General features: G+C 41.3%; 1 protein-coding gene across 4 annotated transcripts; it reads left to right on the plus strand.

The window, feature by feature from the left end:
• Positions 1 to 381: 381 nt before the first annotated feature.
• LOC101163139 (RNA-binding protein 6) lies at positions 382 to 22,643 on the plus strand. Of its 4 annotated transcripts, none has more exons than XM_023954835.1 (23): positions 382 to 518; positions 1,104 to 1,170; positions 1,997 to 3,476; positions 3,567 to 3,656; positions 3,761 to 3,830; positions 4,696 to 4,769; positions 7,343 to 7,417; positions 16,988 to 17,255; positions 17,340 to 17,494; positions 17,575 to 17,675; positions 17,767 to 17,833; positions 17,930 to 18,008; positions 18,107 to 18,165; positions 18,249 to 18,369; positions 19,481 to 19,578; positions 19,870 to 20,214; positions 20,287 to 20,436; positions 20,517 to 20,582; positions 20,698 to 20,925; positions 21,013 to 21,087; positions 21,171 to 21,268; positions 21,364 to 21,415; positions 21,510 to 22,643. In XM_023954835.1, the coding sequence occupies exons 2-23, from the start codon at positions 1,124 to 1,126 to the stop codon at positions 21,600 to 21,602; spliced, it is 3,891 nt and encodes a 1,296-aa protein (XP_023810603.1). In that variant the 5' UTR covers positions 382 to 518; positions 1,104 to 1,123; the 3' UTR covers positions 21,603 to 22,643. The 4 variants fall into 4 exon arrangements, with proteins under 4 accessions (XP_023810603.1, XP_023810601.1, XP_023810602.1 ...); XM_023954833.1 differs by having other exon boundaries at positions 383 to 518; positions 21,507 to 22,643; XM_023954834.1 differs by having other exon boundaries at positions 383 to 518; positions 17,933 to 18,008; positions 21,507 to 22,643.
• The last annotated feature ends 591 nt before the right edge of the window (positions 22,644 to 23,234 follow it).

Consider the following 23,234-nt stretch of genomic DNA (forward strand, 5'->3'; position numbering starts at 1 on the left):
TGTAAAAATTACATGAGATACAATCAAATGTGGCTTGAAACATGTTTCGAAAAAATCACTCCATCAAACTGTCAAATTTCTTTGTGGATAAACTTCTTAAAACTCTCCTTAAAGTCCAACAATCTATCCTAAAAGCAACAATTATTTTTGTTAGTTAAACAATGAAATAATTAATTTGATTTAGTGTAATGTCATTTGTGACAATGACATTTTAACAAAGACAAGGTTTTGAAATAAAATATGAGTGGTTACATGTTTTGTTTTTCATTAAAAGTAAACCACTGTCAGCAGCGGGCTGTCAGCAGAAGTAATACCAAAAGCAACCAGCAGGGGGCGGCGCAACAGTCAACATCAACAGTGCGTAATTCCAGGAGAAGAAGAAAAAGCAGCTCGTCTCTTCTTCCTCAGCAGCTAAAAGAAAGGAACTTCGGCTGCTACTCGTATCAGCTTTTTCTTTAGCTCAAGAATAATACCGTTAAAATTGTCTCTATTTGGACTCGAACTTCAGGAGTACCAAGGTCAGTGAAAGAAAAACAAAACAAACATAAACCACAGTGGTGGGAAATAAGACTGGTTAAAGACGCTTCTCATCCTCAGCTAACGCGAAGATGCTAGCACGTTTTTGTTTAATTATTTTTTTAAGCTAGAGAGTAATAATAGGACGATAGTTTTAAACGAATCGTCTTCTGACATTGTTAGCCTGGTTGATCATGAAGAATAACGGCTAACTATATTATTTAGGTTCTTCTTGTTATTCTATGTCTATTATTGTTGCCCTGAATTTGTGAGCCGCAAAGTCAGTTAGGATTCCTCCGTGGGCGATTTTTGTTGTGGCGTAGATTAAGGCCTCGCGCTGCTCTAACGACATTTACCACCATTTTTACGTTTTGGTATTACGAATATCAACTACACAATTTACTTCAATGCCAGCGTGGCATAGTTATATAAATCCTATTAAGTGCGAGGTTACAATTTTTGCATAAACCAAATGTTTATTTATCTATTTATTGAATGATGGAGTACCTTCCACTTAGTTTACATCTGTCATATTCACTAAATCCACTATAGTGATTGAAACATTTGATGTTGTTCCTTCCTCTTAGGTGGGATAAGTTCTAAAAACATGTGGAATGGCCCAGGACCCGGTCCAAGAGGGGGACCCCCGTTTAGGTATGGAGCTCTAGTCTTTCAAGAAGCACAGGTTTGAAAAAAAATCTCAGAGGGAGAAAAGTAAGGGATAAATAGTTTCTCCCAAAACAAACTTCTTAAAATGTGCCTGCACATACAGTTAGGTGCCTAAAATTTCGCCGGGACAAATTTAAGTGCCCTTGAATTTGCTTTTTCAAGCAATTAATTTTGACAAACTTTACATATACTGGATTAAATGTGTCATAGTATATCAATGTATAAAAATGCTTAAAAATATGTTTATTAGTATAATAATGGCATAATTTACATGTTATAGAGAGAGACCTTGAAGCTCATCAATCTATAATCATTAATCTATATCACTCACTAATGTATATCAATGCTAAGTTTAAATAAAATGTGCTGCTGGCCCTGGCACATTTTCATTTAGGACAAAGGAACTTTTTTAGACCTGTAACTTGGAAAACGTGTTTTGTTTTATTTCTCTCAAAGGCAACATGGAGCCAATCAAAGCTCAGGAATTTTAAGACTGTCAACATCAATTGAAACCCTCTAATGTGATTCCTACAAAAGTCTTTTTGAGCAGTTTGTCCTTTCAAGATTCACTGACCAAACAATGTTAAATTATTGCTGAACATTAATACATTCACAGGACTTTTAAAATGCTATATTTGTGTGGTAATCATTAAGTATTTAACATTTTTTCTACCATAGATAAAATAGAAATATGAGGTTTAAAATGTAGCCTACTTATATGCAAAAAAAAATTGAGAGTTATTAAAATAAATATTCTGATATATTAAGTTGTTGAAAAGTGGCAGTAATATTATATTCATTTTCTTTTCAGAGGTGATCACCGTGGAGAAATGTTTGGAGGCAGAGAGAGTTTTCAGCCAGACTTCAGAGCTAGAGATGGGATGAACTTTGGTCCAATGGGTCACATGGGTCCGAGACCTCTCCCACCCATGGATATGAGGAGGATGGGTGGGCCGCCTATGAGGGGGCGGGATGAAATGCATGAAAGGGAAGCAAACAGAGATAACTTCAGGTCCAGGAAGGAGCCGGACATGAGTTTTGGGCGACACTTTGACATGCCAATGAGAGACAAACCGATAAATCCACCAGGATTCCCAGGACCAGGCAGGGATTTAGACAACATGGGAGGGAGAGGGATGCCTTCACGGGAACCAAACCACAGGTTTATGGACGTGAGAGGCAGAGACCCGCTTCACTCTGACATGCCAAGGTTTGGGAATGCAGATGGAACAAGAGGGTTTCCGATGGAAAGAAATGAGACTTTTAGGGAGATGTATGACAGACCCCCTATGGGCCCTTGGAATGGCGATCCTTTCAGTATGGACTTACCTCCACATGAAAGGCGAACGATGGACACTGACAGACGAGGGCCACCATTTAATCCAAGAGGGAGATTTGATTCTGATATGGATTTCAGAAATCGACCAGGTCCACCTGTCAACTTTAGAGGCAGAGATCGCTCTCCGTTAAGATTCGGAAAGAACGATGTTCCGCTCGTGGTTGGGGAAAAGCCAGAAATACCTTCAGATGTTGTTGGTCCTAAGAGATCGGAGTTCATGGCTGATGAGGATGATGTGAGCAGAAGAGGGAATCTGGATTCAAGTGGCATTTCTTTTATGGATTATCGGAGTGGTGAGGAATTGACTCTTGCTGAAGAATGGAAGAACCGTCAAAAAGACAGGAACCCATTTGTGGATAAAGACGTTGGGAATGTCCCTGAGCCCATGTTCCCACCAGATTTCAGCAGAAATTTGGCCTTAAGAGATCCACCCCCTTTTAGTGAAAAGCCAGCTTTAGGCTTCCCGGGCAAAGATGCTAGTTTTCCACGCAGGGATCACTTTCCTCCAATAGATATGCCACCTGTTGGCAATAAAGGTTCACAAGGCTGTCCTCTTCCAGAAATGAGCTCTTTAAGTGGTCATCTGAAAAGAGAAAATAAGCCGTGGCTTGAAGAAAAGGACCCCAAATATGCTCAGAATAAAGTGGGCGGTGCAGAAATGCCTCCTTATCAAAAGAAGAATCTGCCCTCTCTTGAAGTTCAGGATCCAAGTGGTTGCTTTAAAGGAAGGAAAGATGTGCCCCACAGCCAAGGTCCTTCCACAGTTACACTAAAAGAGGAGCTCCAAAGCAGCACTGCACAGGCAAGAGACCAGGACTACAGGGACATAGATTACAGGACAGAATCTGGAAGAATATTTGAATACAAACACAAAGATCTTCAAGCACCGGAGAGTCTCATCAAAGATTCCAAACCAGTTCCGCCATCAGAGTTTACCGATTCTGCTTCCCAGGTATGTTTCTTCTTTTCTTCTTCATTTGTTTTTTGTAAGATTGTTTGGGTTTTCAAGCTTTGATGTTTCATGAACATTTCCTGGCTCAAGGATCAAGATTACAGGAATGCCTCAATGAAGGAGAAAGTTTCAAATATTATATCCGTAATGGGAATTCCAAAGTCTGCAACAATGGAACAGGTAATCAAACACTAAAGCAGCTTTGACTAGTCACAGTCAAGTGTACTGTGCTTTTGCTGTTTTTGTGTGGAACTCAAATTAATGTGGGCTTTGTTTTTGTGCAGATTCTTGGTGCTTTTGCGGTCCGTGACGGTGTGCCAATGCAGGGAATGAAAATCAAAACAGTCATCCCAGGTAAGATTGGGGTTCACTATGAGTTTATTTGAGGCACTCGATCGCCAACAAGTCCCTCCGATGTTTCGGTTTAACAGCGTTCGAATCTCCGCCTTATTTATATATTTTCTTTTATTACCAATTGCTTTTGTTGTTGGTGGTTTGTGTGAACCTGCTCAGTAAAGGGGGGTTCTGTCCTGCCTTCGCTTGTCTTGTCTGAGGTTGTGCGCTGTTTGGGGTCAGCGGTTACGGACTGGACATTGGAAATATTTGGAGGGTGACGTTTAGTGTCGGTCATAGATTTGTGAAAAGGTGACTCAGTTGAATTGGTCTTATATCCGTGGACATTATTTCTGCCCACTCTGACAGAAAAACTGAAACCTGAAACAGAAATCGTCTTTCTAGTCTCCAGCCATCACAATGTTCTAAACTTCTGCTGCAGAGTTTTTTTCTTCCAGAGGTTCGTTGTACACACCTGATACTTACATGATACCAAGCCTTTTGAAGTTTTTTTCTTAGGAGCCATCAGGTTATCCACAAATACAACAAAACAAAAAGATCTATTTCCTATTTTGATATGAACAGGACCTCTGCAGGGGACACACCATGCAAATGTTTACCACCAGCTGTCTGGCTATTAAGGCTTGTCTTTATTAAAAGAGTGATAAATGTAAATTCAGTCAGTCATTGGTGTACTGGCAAGGAAGAACCCAAACAAACGTTTTGATGAAATGGTATGTATTGTAATGAAGGTGTGAAACTTCGCTCCCGCTGATCTGAATGTAAATACGACATTTTTTTCTTTTTTTTTAATGTTTCACTGGGTGACTGTCATTACTGGCATTGACTAACAAAAACCCATTTGTATTTCAAATGCTGTCCCCAGGTTACAGCTACGATATGGCCTATGTGGAGTTTTTAAACCTCGAGGATGCAGTCCACTTCATGGAGTCCAACAAGGTGGCCCATCCTCGTCACTCTGCGAAGGCCGTCTCTCCCATCAGGATTGCGAGGGGTTGAGAGGGCATTCAGTAGCACGGGGAGGGGGAGAATCTGGGATGGAATGCTGCTATTTTTCCTCAACCCATCTTAACTAAAGACAGATTTTAGTCAGCTATTGTGTGATGATGGAAGTTATTGCAGTCTAGCGCTTTTAGCAACTATCCATGTAGCTTCACAAAAGTGCCGTTTACGCAGTTCTACATATGGACAGATGAAATTTCCAATCAGTTACTATCTCAGACCTTTAACCATTTACTTGTAAGCCCCCTAATGTTATATAATTACTCTTTATTGGATTTACTTCATAAGACGATTGAAGGAAAGCATACTAGCTGAACTATTTTGGCTTTCTTCTTTCAGAGAAGACACATTTTGGCATCTTTTGATTGATGTCTTAATAGTTCTGGGTCCGACTGGTTTTATTCCTCAAGTAGAGTTTTCTGTACAACCTATGTATTTAATTATTGATCTATTGATTGATCAGCTTTATGGAATTTAAGTGCGAACAGTTCTTTACGATACATTTTTGTCAGTATTTGTGATGGGACTTAAAGTTAAATTGTTGGGCTGATCTCTTTATTTACTTATTTTTCCAGCACAAGTTAGTTTTAACTAGTCACGGGGTGCCCAAATCCTGGCCTCGAGGACCGGTGTCCTACATGTTTTCCAATCAACCTGCCATTGAAGCTCCTTACTGGCTAAACAAACCTGATCCAGGTAATCAGCAGCAGATAAGGCAGGATTTCTGGACAACCAGGAGGAGGCTTGCCCTGGAGGCCTGGATTTGGGCATCCCTGAACAGCTTGGCTTTGTGGGGGATTCTTGCCAATTGATGCAGATTGAAGCCTGTTTACCTCCGGCATCGCTTTTTATGGTTGTGAATGGTGTTTTGGAAGTTGACCTTGACAAAACGCATAGTTCCAGGGAATGAGACCTGTCAGATTGCGGCAAACCTCTTGCAAACATGAAGATGGGTCTTTCTGGTTTTTGGCTGAAACTGAAAATCTTCTGAACTTGTCACAAACGGACAAAAAATGTGGATAGTCACATATGGTTGTAGTCAAACTGTCTCACAGCTGACAGGAGGAGTGAACTCCACCACCAACTCTACTCTACCTTCTAACAATTCCCCGGTACAAAGGGTAATGGATTATTATGAGTTCAGCCTGAAACGGCGAGCAATCACCCCCACCTCATCCCCTCAGTTTCGGCACGGCTTGGTACAAATGGTGTGCTGTTAGTTGGTCCCTTCACAACTTGCCTTTTGGCACCAAACAAGTGGCTTTCGGATTTCTTCATTGTGAACCCTCCTTCTTCTTGTCCAGCTTTCACAGTGGTTGTTGACTTTGAGTCTTAATTTCTTCATGATTGCTCTGTTTTCTTCTGATGGCAAGATTTCCTTTTTTTTTTTTTTTTTTTTCGCTTTCAGAATTTTCTCAAATTCCCTTTCTTTTTGTGACTCTTCCTTGAACTGGACCATGTCTTCCTGCACATTTTGACTTTCACTTTTGATGCTTGCCATTTGACAAAACGGCTAAACACAAACGGTTCGACAAAACACAATCGGTTGCTCTCAGGATACGATGTTCAGCTCCAAGAACTTGATGGAAGTGGTTGTTGTCTTTCATGACCTTGATGGAAGTGGTTCAAAACGGTTGAAATCTGTTGTATTGATCGTTGATCGTCTGGTGCTTTTTTGGCTCTATGTTTGCTGTTGGGTTTGTTTACTAGTGATGATGGTTCAGCACAGACACTGGATGATGAATTAGTTGTGTAAAACCAGTTTTGGTTTTAGTTGGTCTTTTTTGTATTATGAAACCAGAACACATGTTTATGCTTGTGTGGGTGTGTGTGTGTGTGTATTTTTATTTATATATATATATATATATATATATATATATATATATATAATTTGTGTATAGTAAAAGAAATTGGGTTGTTCATGGTGTAGAAAAAAAAAATGTCAAAGAATTGGCTGTTGGTGTGTGTGTACTTGAACCTGCCATGGTAATAGTTGCAATTCACAACCACATTCAGTTCTAAAAAAAGTTGGTTTAGGCGTTGAGGGACAAGGTGGAAAATAAATAATTCAACGCTAAATTTAACTTTTAGCTTTTAAGTTCAGGATTTATTTTTTCTTTTCCGGATGCTTCCGAGGTGCGCACCTTCTTTCTTTTTGGTTTGAATCAAAGAAATGTGTCGCTTGTGGCTCTAGAAAACTGGTGGGTATTATTCCTTCTCATCTGTCACGGTACAGACCAGATGCTTTGTCTTTTTTGTTGTTGTGCTGAAACAGTAGTTGGCAGGTCTTAATGACAGCAATTCCTAGTTGCTGCCTGAGATTTGACTCCCACGAAAATATCCAGGGGACAAATGGCCAATGTTGGATTTTGCACACCGTCATTTTTGTCCTCATAATAAAAGAAGGGAGACTAAACCTGCCATAATGCATGTTTGGTGGCACTGATACTATTTAGGAGGAGGTCACTCACCTAATGTTTTGCTGATTGGGAATTTTATTTTTCTTGCAGGCTTCTCTAAAAGTTGGCAATAGAACAGTTTCCATGAAGTATACCCAACCAGAAGAATGTGAAAGAAGTCTTCAGGTTAGTGTCATTCATGAATTTCGATCAACCTAAATGCCTTTGATGTCATTGCAGTTTTCCCTCGCTGTATCAGATTTTTTCTGTGTAATTTTGCATGGTTTTTTAATTACCGTAAATTCCGGGCCATAGAGCGCACTTGATTACAAGCTGCACACTTTACATTTTTGAAGGGGTAAATTATACACACACTAGCCGCACCTGTATATTAGCCGCATGCGCCCATGTTCAAACATGTTGAAGGGGAGAGCGCGCATGCAGCGAGTGAGAGCAAGAGCAGCGAGAGTGTTTTTGGGGGTGTGTGTTTATGTTTCTCATACAGAGTGAAAGAGAACTGTAATAAAAGGTTTCCCCCAGAAGAAGATGATAATTCTTTATTAACCCACTCTGGAGGCTCTGGGGGTCCAAACAGGGAAGTGAACAACCGAAGGAAAATCCGCCTTCAGCGGAGAGGAAAGAAAGAAAAAAGTAATTGCAGGAAAGGTCCAACACATGATATAATTACAAAGAAAGACGGTACACGGGAAAGAGTTTTCAAAGTTTTAATGATATACCTGAGCTTTTTATTTTTCAAACAGTGCCTGTGACACGGCAGTAATACGGCAGCAATATGGTATTAACGGGGTTGGTTTAAAAACATGAACATAAAAGTCACTGAGAGCAACAGTAGCTTATAGGCGCAGCGTGTGCTGGAAGTTTTCTTCCTCAACAGTGACACACCGTAATACAGCGCTAACAGGGTTGGTTTAAAAAACATGGACGTAAAAGTCAGAGAGCTTTCTTCATCTTCCTCCTGTGCACTGAAACCATGGAAGTCTTCCTCCTCAGTGTTGGATTGGAATAGCGTCAGACATTCTTGGCCACAGACTCTCTCTGTCTCTCCTTCGTTGTAGCTGTCAGTGTCACTCCGAGGAAAATTCACTTCTGAGCTTGCGCTGTCCTCTCCGTCACGCAGCAGACTGTCTTTTCCAAACCTGTTGGTGATGGTGGATTTTTTCACACTGCTTTTGACGATTGCTTTTAACTTGAAAGCTGCGTCATATTGTTGTGGCGGTCATGTGCACGTTGGGTCTAATAGCAGCAAGGGATTGTGGGATGCGGCCAAAATAGGGCTGAGCATGGGTGTTTCTTTTTGTCGCACCATGACTGAGGGGTCTAAGCAGAAGTCACCTTCATGCTGTTTGGCTGCTTGTGGGTGTGTCAAAATAAATGGGCATGATGCTGGAAATGGGAATACTCATTCAGCTTCGCTCATAGCCTCCTCCTGAGACTGTTCGTAGTCAAGAGGTGTATGGTTCATGGATATTAGTGACAGTTCAGATGACTGACGGCTAGAACCATCTGCTGTTCTGCTTAAATTTCCCGTATCTGTTTGTGCTATTCATTCTCAAAGTGAGACTTTACATTAAACTTGCATTCCCCCTGTCTCACACTTACCTTTTCTGGTCGAGCGCACCCAGCGGTCGTTAAAAAAAATGCATAAATTAGCTGCATTTTGAATAAGCCGCAGGGTTGAAAGCGTGTGACAAAGGTAGCGGCTTATAATCCGGACATTACGGTATATTTTAACACGCACCGTGTTCTGCATCCTTATTGGCTGTTGACCGTGTCAATCTGCTTTGAGTTGTTAACTTTTCAAATTGAAAACAAAAATCTCTTTCCAAGTTTGCCAAGTTGTTCTCCCTGTAGATCAAAATGTCTGTTCCTAGGACACCACACTATATAATCCATCACTTTAAAGCAAAGTAACAACCCTGCTTTTTAATTAGTTAGAATAGATTAAAAACTATACTGTAGTGGGGGATGGAGATTCTACTTCAGAGATGCCCAAACCTCTTAGCCAACTAAGTTAAAGCTTTAACCAGGAAAAGATTAGATCTGAAAACATTGATTTACTCCTGAAGTGGGCTGCAAAACTTGCATGTAGCATCTGATGCTGCTATGGAGGACCTTCTAAGAATCTCTTTTAGTTGGTGTCTATTTTTTAAAAAGAACATAAGTCATATTTTTTGTATAATTAGATTTTAGAAGAGGAGGGTTCTAGCTCTTTTATATTGCAAGACTGTACATCATATGTTGTTCTTTAAAATTTTCTTGAAGTAGAGTTAATTTTGTTTTTCTCCACGTCCTCTCCGCTCTCCTGTCTTCACATTTCATGGCTCTGATCACTTCATTTCTCTAAGGTGCTGTAGTTTTCACCATTTTTGTTTTAAGTGGAGCTGCAGCATCGATTGGTTGACTTTAGTTTGTTGTTAACATGTTCAACCTTAAAATCACATAATGCACCCCCCTCCTGTGGTTGCCGTATGGAGTGGGCCCCCCCTCTTTCGGTTTTATTTGCACCTTAGACATGTAGGGCCCTTGGTAGGGGGGGTGCTTGGACATCACTGCCAGCAAGCAGCGGATGTCCTCCTAGCACCCTACCCGCCAATTTTAACCGCACCTTAGACATTTAGGGCCCCTTGGTGGGGAGGGTGAGGGGACGTCACTGTGAGTAATCAGGAGACGTCCCCTTAGTGCCCTACCTGCCAATTTTAACCGCACCCCCTTAGTACACACACCCCTCCCCCCTCAATATATACATCCCAACATAAACACACACACATGCACACACACACTCTCTCAAACACACATACACGCACACACATTTTGCAAGGAAGGTGGGACCTAGGACCATCTGTCCCCTGCCTCTTCCCTGGTGGGGGGTACGGGCCCCTTTGCAACGGCGGCTGTGTCCCCGGGGTGCCGGCTTCCTGGGCCCGGCGGTGCTCTCTCCGCGCGGTGGGGGGGTTCACATTACATCTGAGCCGGGGGTGTTCGTGTCCCTGGGGGGTGGGTTCTGGTCCTTGCTCCTGAGTGCTGGGCCCCGCCAAATTTCCAACTGTGGCCGAGCCTGGTCGGGCCATATTTACAACACCCCTTGTGGGCCCTCTTTTTTCCCCGGGGTTCCCCCCTTCTGGGCGGGGGCGGCGGGCCCCTGCCTCGCTCCTCCCTGGACCAACCGTGGGCCGGGCGGATGGCTGCCTGGAGTGCGGAGTGGGTCTCCCTTGGGGGGTCCTGGCTCGTACCTGGGGTTGGGGCGGGGGGATGCCCGGAACTCCTGGGTGGTGGTGGGGTGCTCGTCTGGGGCTGTGGGCGTCCTTCTCCGGTGGGGCCCTGCGTTGGGTTCTCCCGGCGCGGCGGGGGGGCTGCTCTCCTGGTTGGGCTGGGGCGGCGCCCTCTTTCCCTCCGTGCCTCCCTGCTCTCTGGCTCTGGGGGCCATGCGGCGGCCCTGCTGGCCCTGGCCTGGGTGGCGGGCTTGGTCGCCCGGGCGGCGGTTGTTCCCTGCCGGTTCCCGTGTGGCGTTGGGGGGATTCCGGCTGCCGCTGCTGGTGCGGTGGGGGTCTTGGGGTGGGGATGGCTGGGCACTCTCCCTCCTTCTTTTCACGTTCCACCATCCATTTTAGAAGAACATAAACACTCACCTGAGCACAGGTGTTAGCTCAACAGACTGAATGACTGAAATATTTCACACTAGTTGGTTTTAAGGCATAAGTATGCGTGTGAACACTATCTGTTTTGTGTACATGTCGACAGGTGGACATTTTTGCAACTAACAGGTGTGTTTATAACATTTGAGTGTGTGTGTGGACAGGCTCCGCCCTTTTTTTTTTTTTTTTTTTTTACATTTGAACCTTACCATAATGATTAACAACCAGTAAACTTGCTGCTTTATGCTGCTTCATGGTCTTATCCCCCTTCCCCTCCTATTATCACCCCCTACCCCCCCTCTCTCTAACGTCCCTCTCTCTTCTTCCCCTCTTTCCTTTTCCGTCCGGTCCAACACCAAAGATTTTCAGACATGTTTGAAATTAATAAAGTTTGGCCTCAATTACAAAAGGGGTTTATTCAGACATACCTTTGGTTTGTCTGAAGATAAATAACCCCTCTTGTTAAAGTAAAATATGTCCAACCCAAGAGGCCCTCAGCTCTCATCTGTCTGCCTAGCTGTTGGACAGGACAAGTTAGAAAAAAAAAAAAAAAAAAAAAAATCACATAATGCAGTTACAGTGGTGGACAAAATTGTTGGTACCCTCAGTTAAAGAAAGAAAGTCCACAATGCTCACTGAAATGACTTGAAACGTTCAAAAGTAACAATAAATTAAAACATTTTGAAAATTAAATAATGAAAATCAGCCATTACTTTTGAGTTGTTGATTAACAGAATTATTAAAAAAAACAAGCTAATGAAATAGGGCTGGACAAAATCATGGTACCTCCATAAAAGACTGAGAACTAATTGCCCATGGGATCATGATGAACTCGGGTATGTCCTTTAATTGACATCACAGCTGTTTTCAAACCCATAATCAGTCAGTCTGCCTATTTAAAGGGAGACAAATAGTCACGTTGCTGTTTGGTGAAAAGGTGTGTACCACACTGAACATGGACAACAGAAAGCAAAGGAGATAATTGTCCCAGGACATTAGAAACAAAATGATAGACAAACATCGTAAAGGTAAAGGCGAGGAAACCATCACCACGAATTGAGGAAACAGATAGTTCAAACTGTATCCAAAGAGCCTAGAACAACCTCCAAAGACATTAAAGAACTCCTAGATCAAGGTACATCAGTGTCAGATCGCACCATTCGTCGTTGTTTAAGCCAGAGTGGACTTCATGGGAGACGACCAAGGAGGACACCACTGTTGAAAGGAAATCATAAAAAAGCCAGACTGGAATTTGCAAAAATGCATGTTGACAAACCACAAAGCTTATGGGAACATGTCCTTTGGACAGATGAGACAAAACTGGAGCTTTTTAGTAAAACACATCAGCTCTATGTTGGTAGACTCAAAAATGAAGCATGCAACCAAAAGAACACTGTCCCTACTGTGAAACATGGAGGAGGCTCAGTTCTGTTTTGGGGCTGCTTTGCTGCATCTGCCACAGGGTGTCTAGAAGTTGTGCAAAGTAAAATGAAATCTCCAGATTATCAAGGCATTCTGGATAGAAATGTGCTGCCTAGTGTCAGAAAGCTTGGTCTCAGTCGCAGGTCATGGGTCTTCCAACAGGACAACGATCCAAAACACACAGCCAAAACCCCCCAAGAATGGCTAAGAGAAAGGCGTTGGACTATTCTGAAGTGGCCTTCTATGAGCCCAGATCTGAATCCCATTGAACATCTGTGGAAGGAGCTGAAACATGCCATTTGGAGAAGACACCCGTCAAACCTGAGACAACTGGAGCAGTTTGCTCATGAGGAGTGGGCCAGAATACCTGTGGACAGGTGCAGAAGGCTCACTGACAAATACAGAAACCATTTCATTGCAGTGATTGCCTCAAAAGGTTGTGCAACAAAGTATTAAGTTATGGGTACCATCATTTTTGTCCAGCCCTATTTCATTAGTTTTTTTTTTAAGTAATTCTGTTAATCAACAACTCAAAAGTAATGGCTGATTTAGTTAATTTAATTTTAAATAAATTTTAATTTATTGTTACTTTTCAAGTCATTTCAGTGAGCATTGTGGACTTTCTTTCTTTAACTGCGGGATACCAACAATTTTGTCCACCACTGTAAGTCTGAGTGGGAGTTTGATGTATAATATTGATAAATTTTGCAGCCACATCATAAGTTATGTATTGTGTCCTCAGTTCTCACTGGAGCTTTCTGTTGGGTAAAACCGGTGATACAATGAAAAATACACTACATTATTTTCCCCTTTAGTCGTGGCACCAGAGACACACAGAGAACCCCCTTACCCCTACCCCCATGGCCAGAGGATGTCCGCTACAGTTCCCTACTCATAAAAAATCCTCTTTATCCCCGCTCCCTTCCTCCCCCACAGCACCTCTTTCGGACACAAAAGTGTCATACAGGCGTCTTGAGCTGAGTTTTTGTGATGAACTACCGGAGTCACGTGACTGAAAAAAAAATCAGCAAATACGTGAAACTGCAAATAGTGAAGCGCAAACATTGTACTTACATTACATCCACACCCACTGAAAGAAATGTGCCTCTACGGCACATGCGGAGGGATACAGATCCCTGCAGGGTTTCCCTTTCAAAAAAACTATTTCAGAGACAATTGGAGGGATAGGGAGAAGACAGAGGGGTAGAGGAAGTATTCAAATTCAGCCATGGTCTTGTTGTAAAAGGTGGTGAAATTGTCTACATATGGGATATTATTAGAAATACTGTCCTTTAAGCCAGATGTGAAGCAGATGTCTCCAATGTCTCCAAAGCGGGGAGATGAAAGCAGACCGCAGATGATGCAGTCTGTTTAGCTGCTTGGAGTGGATGAGGGTCCTGATGAGGAAGTCCTTGAGGGTCTCAGATTGCTGAAACTTGAGGTCATTTCTCCTCCGTAGACTATTATTGTGTGGATTTTGTTCGGATGGTGACAAGTGTCAGAAGCGTCTACTCAGTGCGTCTCTCTGGAGCTACCGGTTTTGGGCAATAGAAGAACCTCCAGATGCTGGGCGGCCTTCTCTTGGTCCAAAAAACAGCTACAGGGCGAAGATTTTCACCGCCTGGTGGAGGAGCAGCTGCCAGCACGCCGTCAGATGTTGGACCCAACAGAACATCAAAACAGTTGGAGAGGATGAGGCCATCACAGTGCAAGGCTTTCTTCCTGCAGCTGACCACCTCAGACCAAAGCGGTTTGGGTCTAGAGCTCAAGGAAGGCCATGGTGGGGCGTCAGGGTCCCAATGAACGGTGTCACACACAGCTGCTTTCAGAGAGCCAATGTGCATTGGCTGTTCATGAGCCAGGTCCAGCAAAGAATTCAACAGATCTTTCTTCGACCTTAGCGATCTGTATGTCGGCGTTTGTTGATGCAGTCGCGCCAGTGTTGGCAGACACAGCAGCAGCAGCAGCCGCCATCTTAGAAGAATGGAAGTTTGACAGAAAGATTGCTCTGAGGATACTAAAGCTTCAGTGACCAAGCTTCTCCACATGACTTATTATCACCAGTTTTAATATTTAACTATTTTTACTAGTTGACATAGTTTCACTATTCTTACTTGATTGTAAAAGCTACTTCACAGAAGGGCTCTGGTTAGATCAGGATGATGGTGTACGCAGTGTCACGACACGTTTTAAAATGTGATGGTTTCTGCTGTAAGCACAGCAGCTTTATCCTCCAGTTCTGACTGGATCCTGTTAAAAATCGCTGCATGTTCCAGCTGCTCCATCAGCTAAAGGCTACGGATGGGATTTAACAGTCGTGTGTATGTGTGTGTGTGTGGTGTTGATGGTTTCAGCGCTTGTTCCTGTAGAGCAGGGGTTGGGAACCTATGGCTCGCGAGCCATTTATGGCTCTTTTGATGGTCACATGTGGCTCGCAGACAAATCTTTAATTATACTTTTTTTTTCATTAGACCAGTCCCTCTCGGGCGCGATGCGATGCCAGAGGCGTGCAGTAGTAGCGTTGCTTGGAGAGAAAAATGTGCGCCAGCACTTTCAGTTTACTATTATCTATTATTTCACAGAGTTTGTAACAGCCTGAAACCAGAATTAATTGTTCGGCGTTTGTTGCGGTCTGCAGTCACCAGAATAAAGAACCTTAAAAGAGGTTAAGTCTCCGTGCCTCAGTGTGGGAAAGGGAAACTACATTATTGTATGGCTCTTTCGAAATTACATTTAAAAATATGTGGCGTTTATGGCTCTCTCGGCCAAAAAGGTTCCCGACCCCTGCTGTAGAGGAACATGAAAACAGTTCTCCAAAATGAGTGGAATATTGTCAAAGTAAATGTGATTTATTATCGCATGACATACTGATTATTTGATGCAAGGAGCTAAATTAAACTCATCTACTACCAGCTACTTTTGAGGCTTCTGTCTTTTCCATCCTATAGTACTGGATAGGGCTGAGCGATATAGAATTTTTGATATCACATTATAGTTTTTCATGTCAGACGATAGCCTGACATGAAAAAAATATCACGCAGGATATAAACCAAATAACTATATTTGTCAATTTTGAAACCTCTGTTGCTCATCCGAGAAATGTGTAACCATCAGGAGGTTGTTTAGATTTAAATATTTATTAGTTAACTGAGAAAAGGGAGATATATTACAAACTAAACTCAAAATTAAAGCAAAAGCTTTCAAGTTTCAAAAAAGAACATACATAAAACAGAGTGCTAAACTGCTTGATCAGTTTCATTTAAAACCAAAACATTAATTCTACAAATAAATTCACATGTTTTCAAGTTTTACAGAACAAACATAAAATTGACAAACATTTTTATCAACATCCTGTGACTAAGCTAGGAACTGAAAGCACATTCTCAGAATTTCCTTCTTGTAGTTTAGACTGTTGCTCCAGTGCAGGTGTAACCGTTGTTGTTATCGCTGGAGAATCATTCCAGTTTGAATCGCAGCACTGTGACCAATGGAGGACTTGGATTTAGTGGTGACGTGTGGGTGGCGTCTGCTCTAAAACTCAGAAGTACCAACCGCTGTAAACATGAACTCGAAGGAAACATCAAGGCTGTAAAACTCCTCACTACACACTTTATTCACTTTTCACAGACAGACATGAACATTTTCAGACTTTTCTCTTGTTTAAACTCTTGAGCTCAAACCTTTATTGACAAATAAGTCCAGGACTATAGAATGAAAACACGGATGCAGACCGTGCAGCGTCTCTGTGCAGGAAACATGCCACAGAAAATATTGAGTGTCAAGGTCAACAGCCAATCAGGAAACAAAACGCAATGCGTTGTTTGAAGATTTTTTGTTTTAAAAACATTCAAAATTGCACTGAAGAAAAAACTACAGAACTACAAGACCCTGAAAAGTAAACAGCGATATAGCGAGGGAACTCTGCATAGTCGACCATTAGTTTACGTGAGATTATTGTTTAACAAAATCATTTTAAACTCTCATTGTCAGAGAGGATTCATATGGGGGCCCTGAAATGCAAATCAACAAATCACTCAATGTCTCGTCTTTTTTTCTTGGTTTTTCTTTTGCTTCATTTACTTTTAACATTTAATTATGATTTCCGAAGTTTTTTTGTTTTTCTTTTAATGAAAACCGAAAAAGATACTGTAAGGCATTGCTAATTAGATCACGTTTGTCCATCAGTTCAATCAAAATATATTGGCATGAAACAATACTGGATATGCTCCATACTAATCATAAAACTATTATTGAAGATGCATTTGGAAAACTCAAATGCAACAAAGTCAAACGTCATAATCAAATCAGCGAAGTCCCAGAGTACCTCGTTTTACTGGTTTCCTTTTTTTACATTTCTTGTTAATTTCTGGAAATGAACATTGTTTTATTTTTATTGTTTTGGTTTCTGGAATTTAGTTCTGATTTCTAAAATGTTATTTGTTTTGCTTTCTTAATTGTCGCTGTGATCTTTAATACTTTTGTGTTGAGTGATTTTTTTTTTTGTGTGATTTGCACTTCAGGGCCACCGTAGATTCAGTTTGCATCACCAAATTATTATAAAAAACCCTCATAAGGAGAGTGGAGATGTTTTGTCAGAGGTCAATCATTAATCTGGTCTCTTTCTAACATTTGTTTCTCTTTGACATTGATGCCTTTGTTTTGTCTTTCTGGAAAATCAAAGGAATCTAATCGTGCAGTACCTCAAACTCTGGACCCCCAGTTGTCCAAATTAAATGAGTCTTCAGAGGAGATGGATGACAACTTCAATGGCTCCGCCCCAAAAGATGAAATGGAGCAGTCGTCACAGGACCAGTGGCAGCGGAGCTCTGACTTGACTCCGGAGGCCTGGCAGCAGCAGGTGGACCAGCAGCTGCTGGAGGAAACTGCAGACGGCAGCCTTCCTCAAAGCAGCTCAGACCAGGCACCGTCGGTATTCAGAGATAGTAAAAGTACGCAGCCCAAAATTTAGAGAAAAAACACTTCCAATAAACATTGGGTTTTGCTGATGCATTTTTGTTGATGTGTCATCACAGCCATGATAATAAAGAACGTGAAGTTCACCACCACAGTGGAGACCATCCTCAAGGCTTTGGATCCGTTTGCATATCTGGATGAGAGAAATGTTCGTCTGGTGAAAAACGTTCGTCTAATGAAATGCTTCTGCTTTGTGGACATGGACTCCCATGAGGTAACCTCCTTACAGCCGTTAACCTTCACAAACATTGAAACCCGCTGAATTCGTTCCATAACCTCTTTTCATTTCTGTAGCAAGTGACGCGTCTGGTAGAGCTGCTCACAAAACCCAAACCCCTTTATATAGACGGAGTCCGAGTTTATGCTGAGGTAGCAAAACCCTTGAAAAACCAGAGGTAAAGAGTTGTGTATGAAATGTTTTTTTTTTTCTTTAATCCATGCTTTGCAGTGAAATCTCATGAACTTTGTTCTTTTGGTTTCCTTCAGTTTTAGAAGAGGGTTAGACAAACCAAACACTTCCATCCTTGGGTTCCCGCCTGACAACAGCATCTCGGTAACTGCATGTTGCTGTAGTGTACATGTCATCAGTAGCATCTCATCTAGCTGATTTAAAGAGAAGCAACATCTTATGTTTCTTTGTGTGGTTCAGCAGCAGCAGCCGTACTTACAACCTCCACCCTTCCTGCCACCTCTGCAGCCTCCTGTGGATCCAACTTCTAGAATAGACGGTATTTCTCCTTATGAAATGAACCTTTCTCCATCACCGCATAGTAGCTCTAGCTAAGAAAGAACTTTACTTAATGACTGATTAAAGGTTTTTCTTCAGGCGATGTGATGAGTGGCAGCAATAGTTCTGATCCGGCATCAAGTTCCAGCATGAGTCAGGTAAGAGGCCCATTTAAAAAAAGCAGAGATCTGAACATTGGATTGGAGATCTGAAAGTTTTTACTTTACTTGAATACTTTTAGGGAATTGGCTACACTGAAGCTGCAGCTGTAGCTCCATTTTACCAGGCCGGTGCTGCTCCTGTCCCTGAAGACCCAGCTGGGGTGGCCTCCACCCCAGATGCATCGCAGCTGTATATTTACGGTAGGAATAGCCTCACTTTCAGCATGTTGAAATGATGAAGCTTCGTAAACGCCTCAGCATCATATTAAAGTCCTACTCCGATCATCTTTTGAAGAGAAAGATCATGTACGTGCTTCTAGTTGTCTATAGTGGAAGCATCAGAAAGAAGCAGAGAAGGGAACCTGTGCCCTGCCCATTGTTTTAGCAGCATCACTACACCACTACTTTCCAGTTTTCTTTATATATGTACTAAATTATCAGAAAAATACCTCAAGAACACGTTAAAAATATTATTTTCATTTAAGTAAGTCTGTAGTAGGGCTGGGTATGACTAATAATGTCCTCAATCTATTTCATTCGATTAACCAAAGCCTGGATCGATTCTATTTTTTTCTATTCTTTTGATCAACTCGATTCGATTCTATTCAATTTTAAATGTACAGGGTTTTCACATTTAGACAAATTTGCTTAGAAACACAATAATAATCTTGATGTGATATTTACATTAATCTTATGCAGCTCACACACTGTAAATATTATTAGTCAAATAAAAACCCAATGATATTATTAACACCATACAGTCTTACGTGGTTTCTCAAAAGGAGAAGCTCCAACAAAAATTTGCAGATCATTGCGTTCTGCCTCTCCTGGAGAGAGTTTCTGTTTGGCCACTAGGTGGAGCTCACGCTACAGCATTAAACTTTATTGAGCAAAAAACGGCACTTTAGACGACAAATGGCTACTTAAGAAAAAGGTCCTTTGAAAAGTTTTAAAAATTCATGCCTGTGAATCTATAAAAGTGTTCATTTAGTCAGCAATGTATTTTTAGGTTGACCAGCATTAGCATTAGCCGTCCTATGGGAAACTCCATTAGCATCAAGCTAGCGGACTTTAGCTTTACTGCTGCTATGCCTTAAGTCACCGGAAAAGGAAAGGCATAAGAGATCAATATCTACTTTTATGGATGGATTATTGATCAAGCAAGCTTTGATCTATTCAGATCGATGAATTGATTTTATCAACCCAGCCTTTAGTTAAGAAACTAGCACATATGCAGGTGTGTGAGAATAGATTCTTTGAGGTTATTTTTGCCCTTGCAGTTATTTCTGTGTGTGGAAACTTGTTTCTCCAGGCTCAGAGACCCCCGACATGTCCAGCTACTTATACGATTCCACTTCAGGCTTCTACTACGATCCAGAAACTACACTGTACTACGATCCACACTCAAGGGTGAGAGTCGGATACAGATTCAGACATGCTTGTTTGGAGCAATGGAAAAAAATGAGCTTGTGTGATTAAACTGCAGCTCCTTTTTGACGGCCTTGTTTTAATAAAGGAATGTGTGAGTTCCAGGGTTTATGTCAACTTTCACTCACTTTTATGTTTTGTCTTTTGTTCTGTTAAATAAAACATGGATGATAAATATGATGTACTTCCAAATGAGATTCTAATTACAGTTTTGTTCTTGAAGTGATAGATTGTTGTGGTTTACTTTATCCTCTTTTGTTTTGTTTTTTTCAGTATTTCTACAACGCCCAGACTCAGGAGTACCTGTACTGGGATGCGGCATCAAAGACCTACATCCCAGTTCCTGGAGGTTACTCTGCAGAGACCCAGCCTGTGATGATGACTGCTGAAGATCAGGCCATTCTTTCCAACCCAGCAGCAGATGCTCCTCTGGAGATGAAGAAACCCTCTGGGTCTCCGGAAGCGTTGTTGGCTCCAGTTGTAGCTGCCAGCTCCCCTCCTGAGATCAGCACAACAGCCACAGCGACTCCAGACAAGAAGGAAGAAGATGAAGCTGCTAAAAAGGATAAAGAGAGAGACAACAAAGAGGAAAAGCCAAAAAGCCTGGCAGCTGTCAAGGTAAGATTTAGTAAAACATGATCTTTTTACATGCAATTGGTGGATTATTAAATGTTAGGTGCCTTTTTACAGATCATGAAAGATATGGAGCGCTGGGCGAAGATCCAGAACCAAAAGAAGGAAAGCTGTCGTGCTCCATCTCCAGTCCTGAAGTCTGGGATGGAGGATGATAAGAGACAGTCCAAGTCTGCAGATGTGGCTTTTGCCGTGTTTGAGAGGAAGGTGGGAGACTCTTCTTCAGGATTCACAACCCTAGAGAATATGCAGCTACAACATTTTGATGTGTCCCTCTGCTGTCTTAGATCTCAGGTAGTGAGGATCCTTTCAAGAAGCCTGTAGCTCCTGCCAAGAAAGACGAAAAGTCAAAGGTATGCTAACACGATGAAAACATGATAACCAATGTGAGCAGCTGAGTCTTTGACTACATGGCCCAATAAAAAACATTTTCTATTTGAAGAATTCACTCTGTGCTCTGTTCTTCAGCGGCCAATCGGCTCCTTGGGTTTGCTGGCATCAGATTATGCAGCTGGAAGTGATGAAGAGGTGGAGGAAGATAATGAAGAAGCAGCAAAAGTCAGTCAGCCCTGCCGGCCTGAAGAGAAGGATGACAAGCTGACGGACTGGAAGAAGATGGCTTGTCTGCTGTGCAGGAGACAGTTCCCCAACAAGGATGCTCTGATTCGCCATCAGCAGCTTTCTGACCTACATAAAGTACTACCTTTATAAAATACACACTCAAAGTAGTCAACAGTAGTCTCTGCTATCTGGCTTCTCATTCCTGTTTTATTGGCTCAACAGCAAAATATGGAGATCCACCTCAAGATTAAGAGGTCAAAGAAGGAGCTTGAAGCTTTGGAGAACCAGGAAAAGGAAGTAAGAGTTTTCTTTACAGACTGTTGCCATATTTTTAAATATGCAAATATTTTACTTTGATGTTTTTTTTTTACCTTGTGTAGCTCAATGCCAGAGAAGTCTCTAGATCACCAGAACCAAAAAGAAAGAAGCACCACCATCAGCAGGTGCAGCATCAGAACACGTGGGCGAGAAGTTCTAGGTGAGCTAAAACGGAACCCAAAGGAAGATGACTGGAGTCAAAGGGAGGAATATTTGCTTTTGTGTTAACCAGTGTTCATTTTGTCTCATTTTCAGAGACATGAACAAAGTCAGTGAACGGCCTGGATTGGGGGCAGAACCTGTTCAAGTAAGAATGACTTTTATTTTATGCAAAGAAATATCAAATATTTCATTTTTAACCAAATTGATGCTGTATTTGTTTTGTTTTTTTTCTTTAGCAGAGGAAGAAGAAGGAGCCGGTTGTTTGGGACCATGCCACCTACAAACAAGCAGTGCGCAAAGCCATGTTTGCACGGTTCAAGGAGCTCGACTGATACCATCTGAACTCATCTTTGTTTTTGTTTTCTGAATTGTGAAATATTGGTGACATGTTTGCCCGCGCTGACACAAGGAATCCCTTTTTGTTTGCCTTGGACCTTCTGACATTAGAGACTCCGTTTGTACAGTTCACATAAAATGACAAATTATGTGAGTTAAAGCTGTCTTAAAACTGGTTAAAAAAAATGAAATTATACCACAAACTTTGTACAAAAAAGTGAAAATAATTATGTTGAATTTTTTATTTTTTTTTTTGTCAGTAATTTCATGTGGCCCGTGTATTTAACTGTGAAATGTCTGTTTGTTTTCCTCTCCAAGCAGTACAATCACGTTTGGCCTCATTTTGTTTGTAACTGAAACATTTTAGGTATTCATTTTCATGGATCAACTGTTCATTTTAGTAAAAAAGGGGGGAAAAATTAACCTTTGTTGTTGTTTTTTAATGTGCAATAAATAAATCTACTAGATGGCCACTAGAAGGCGCTAGAAAACCACATTATTTTACATTTGGTATCCACAAAGAGATCCCATCAACTAAACGTTCATTGTTAATGTTTGTATTAATGACGTAAATGAGAGGAAAACATTTTTAAAGAGATGTTAGGTTTTCAATAACCTTCTCCTGGTGGGGTTCTGCTCCTTTGATGCTTTGCTTTTATAAATATAGCCTAAGGTGCTTCTGTTTGACCTTTACTGAAATGCAGATATAAGTCCCCATGCTTCCAGCGCCTGGGGGTGAAAGAATAAAACAGATTGCATCATGAGCCGACAAACCGAGTCCTCGTAAAACCCAAACAAGAAATCTGAGGAGACGCGAGGAAATGAGCACGGCACTTCACCCAAAACTAAATGTGCTTTTATTTTGGTACCTTTTCTGCATTTAGGTACAGTAATTCTCATAGTCAAAATTATATTTTTGTTTCCCAGCCACTAGTTTGTTTGTTTCTAGGCTTTTTGCAACTTAAGTTTAACGCTGTCATATTTCTATAGACCATCCAGAACAGCAGACTCTCTCAATAAACCTTTGAACCATGAAACTCGAGGCTGAAAATTCCTTAATATTTTTTTTAGGTTTAGGAAATTCCTTATAAAACTCACATCTTTCGAAAAACATTTTTTGAAAGAAAAAAAATTTAGATAACATTTAAAAAAAATGTTGGCAAATTAAACGTGTTACTTGAATATCCAGTTGTCTTAAGTGATCTCTTTAAATCGATTGAAAATTGTACCAAATATAATTCTTCCCTCTTCTTTTCTGTCCGGTCAAACAAAAATACAGCAACAAATATAAAGTTTAAATTACAAAAGGGGTTTATTCAAATATACACCTTGTGTGTCAGAAGATTCATAACATTAAAATATGTCTAACACAAAGAGGCTTTAAGCTCTCATATGTTTACTCAGCTGGTGGACAGGACAAGTTAGACAAATATTTATCTAAAATAATGTTACCTTCAACTCAACTATGATGTTAAAAACAGTGCTGCTCATATTAGAAACTCTGTTTTTTTATCTCTTCATTCAGTAACGTTTAACGAGGCAAATTCTTCCCAAAAGAAAATGATTGACAGCCCTTAAATGAGCATTTTTGTGGTCTTTAGTAGTCCCGAACAAGTTTCAGTCATTTA

Source organism: Oryzias latipes, chromosome 5 (genome assembly GCF_002234675.1).
Source record: "Oryzias latipes chromosome 5, ASM223467v1".
NCBI classification, from domain to species: domain Eukaryota; kingdom Metazoa; phylum Chordata; class Actinopteri; order Beloniformes; family Adrianichthyidae; genus Oryzias; species Oryzias latipes.

Excerpts from the sequence above, each read along its gene's own strand:
- LOC101163139 (XM_023954833.1), top strand. The coding sequence starts at position 1,124 with ATGTGGAATGGCCCAGGACCCGGTCCAAGAGGGGGACCCCCGTTTAG. Across the intron at positions 18,166-18,248 it reads CAAGTTCCAGCATGAGTCAG|GGAATTGGCTACACTGAAGC; the intron begins GTAAGAGGCCCA and ends GAATACTTTTAG. Across the intron at positions 21,416-21,506 it reads TGGGGGCAGAACCTGTTCAA|CAGAGGAAGAAGAAGGAGCC; the intron begins GTAAGAATGACT and ends TTTTTTCTTTAG.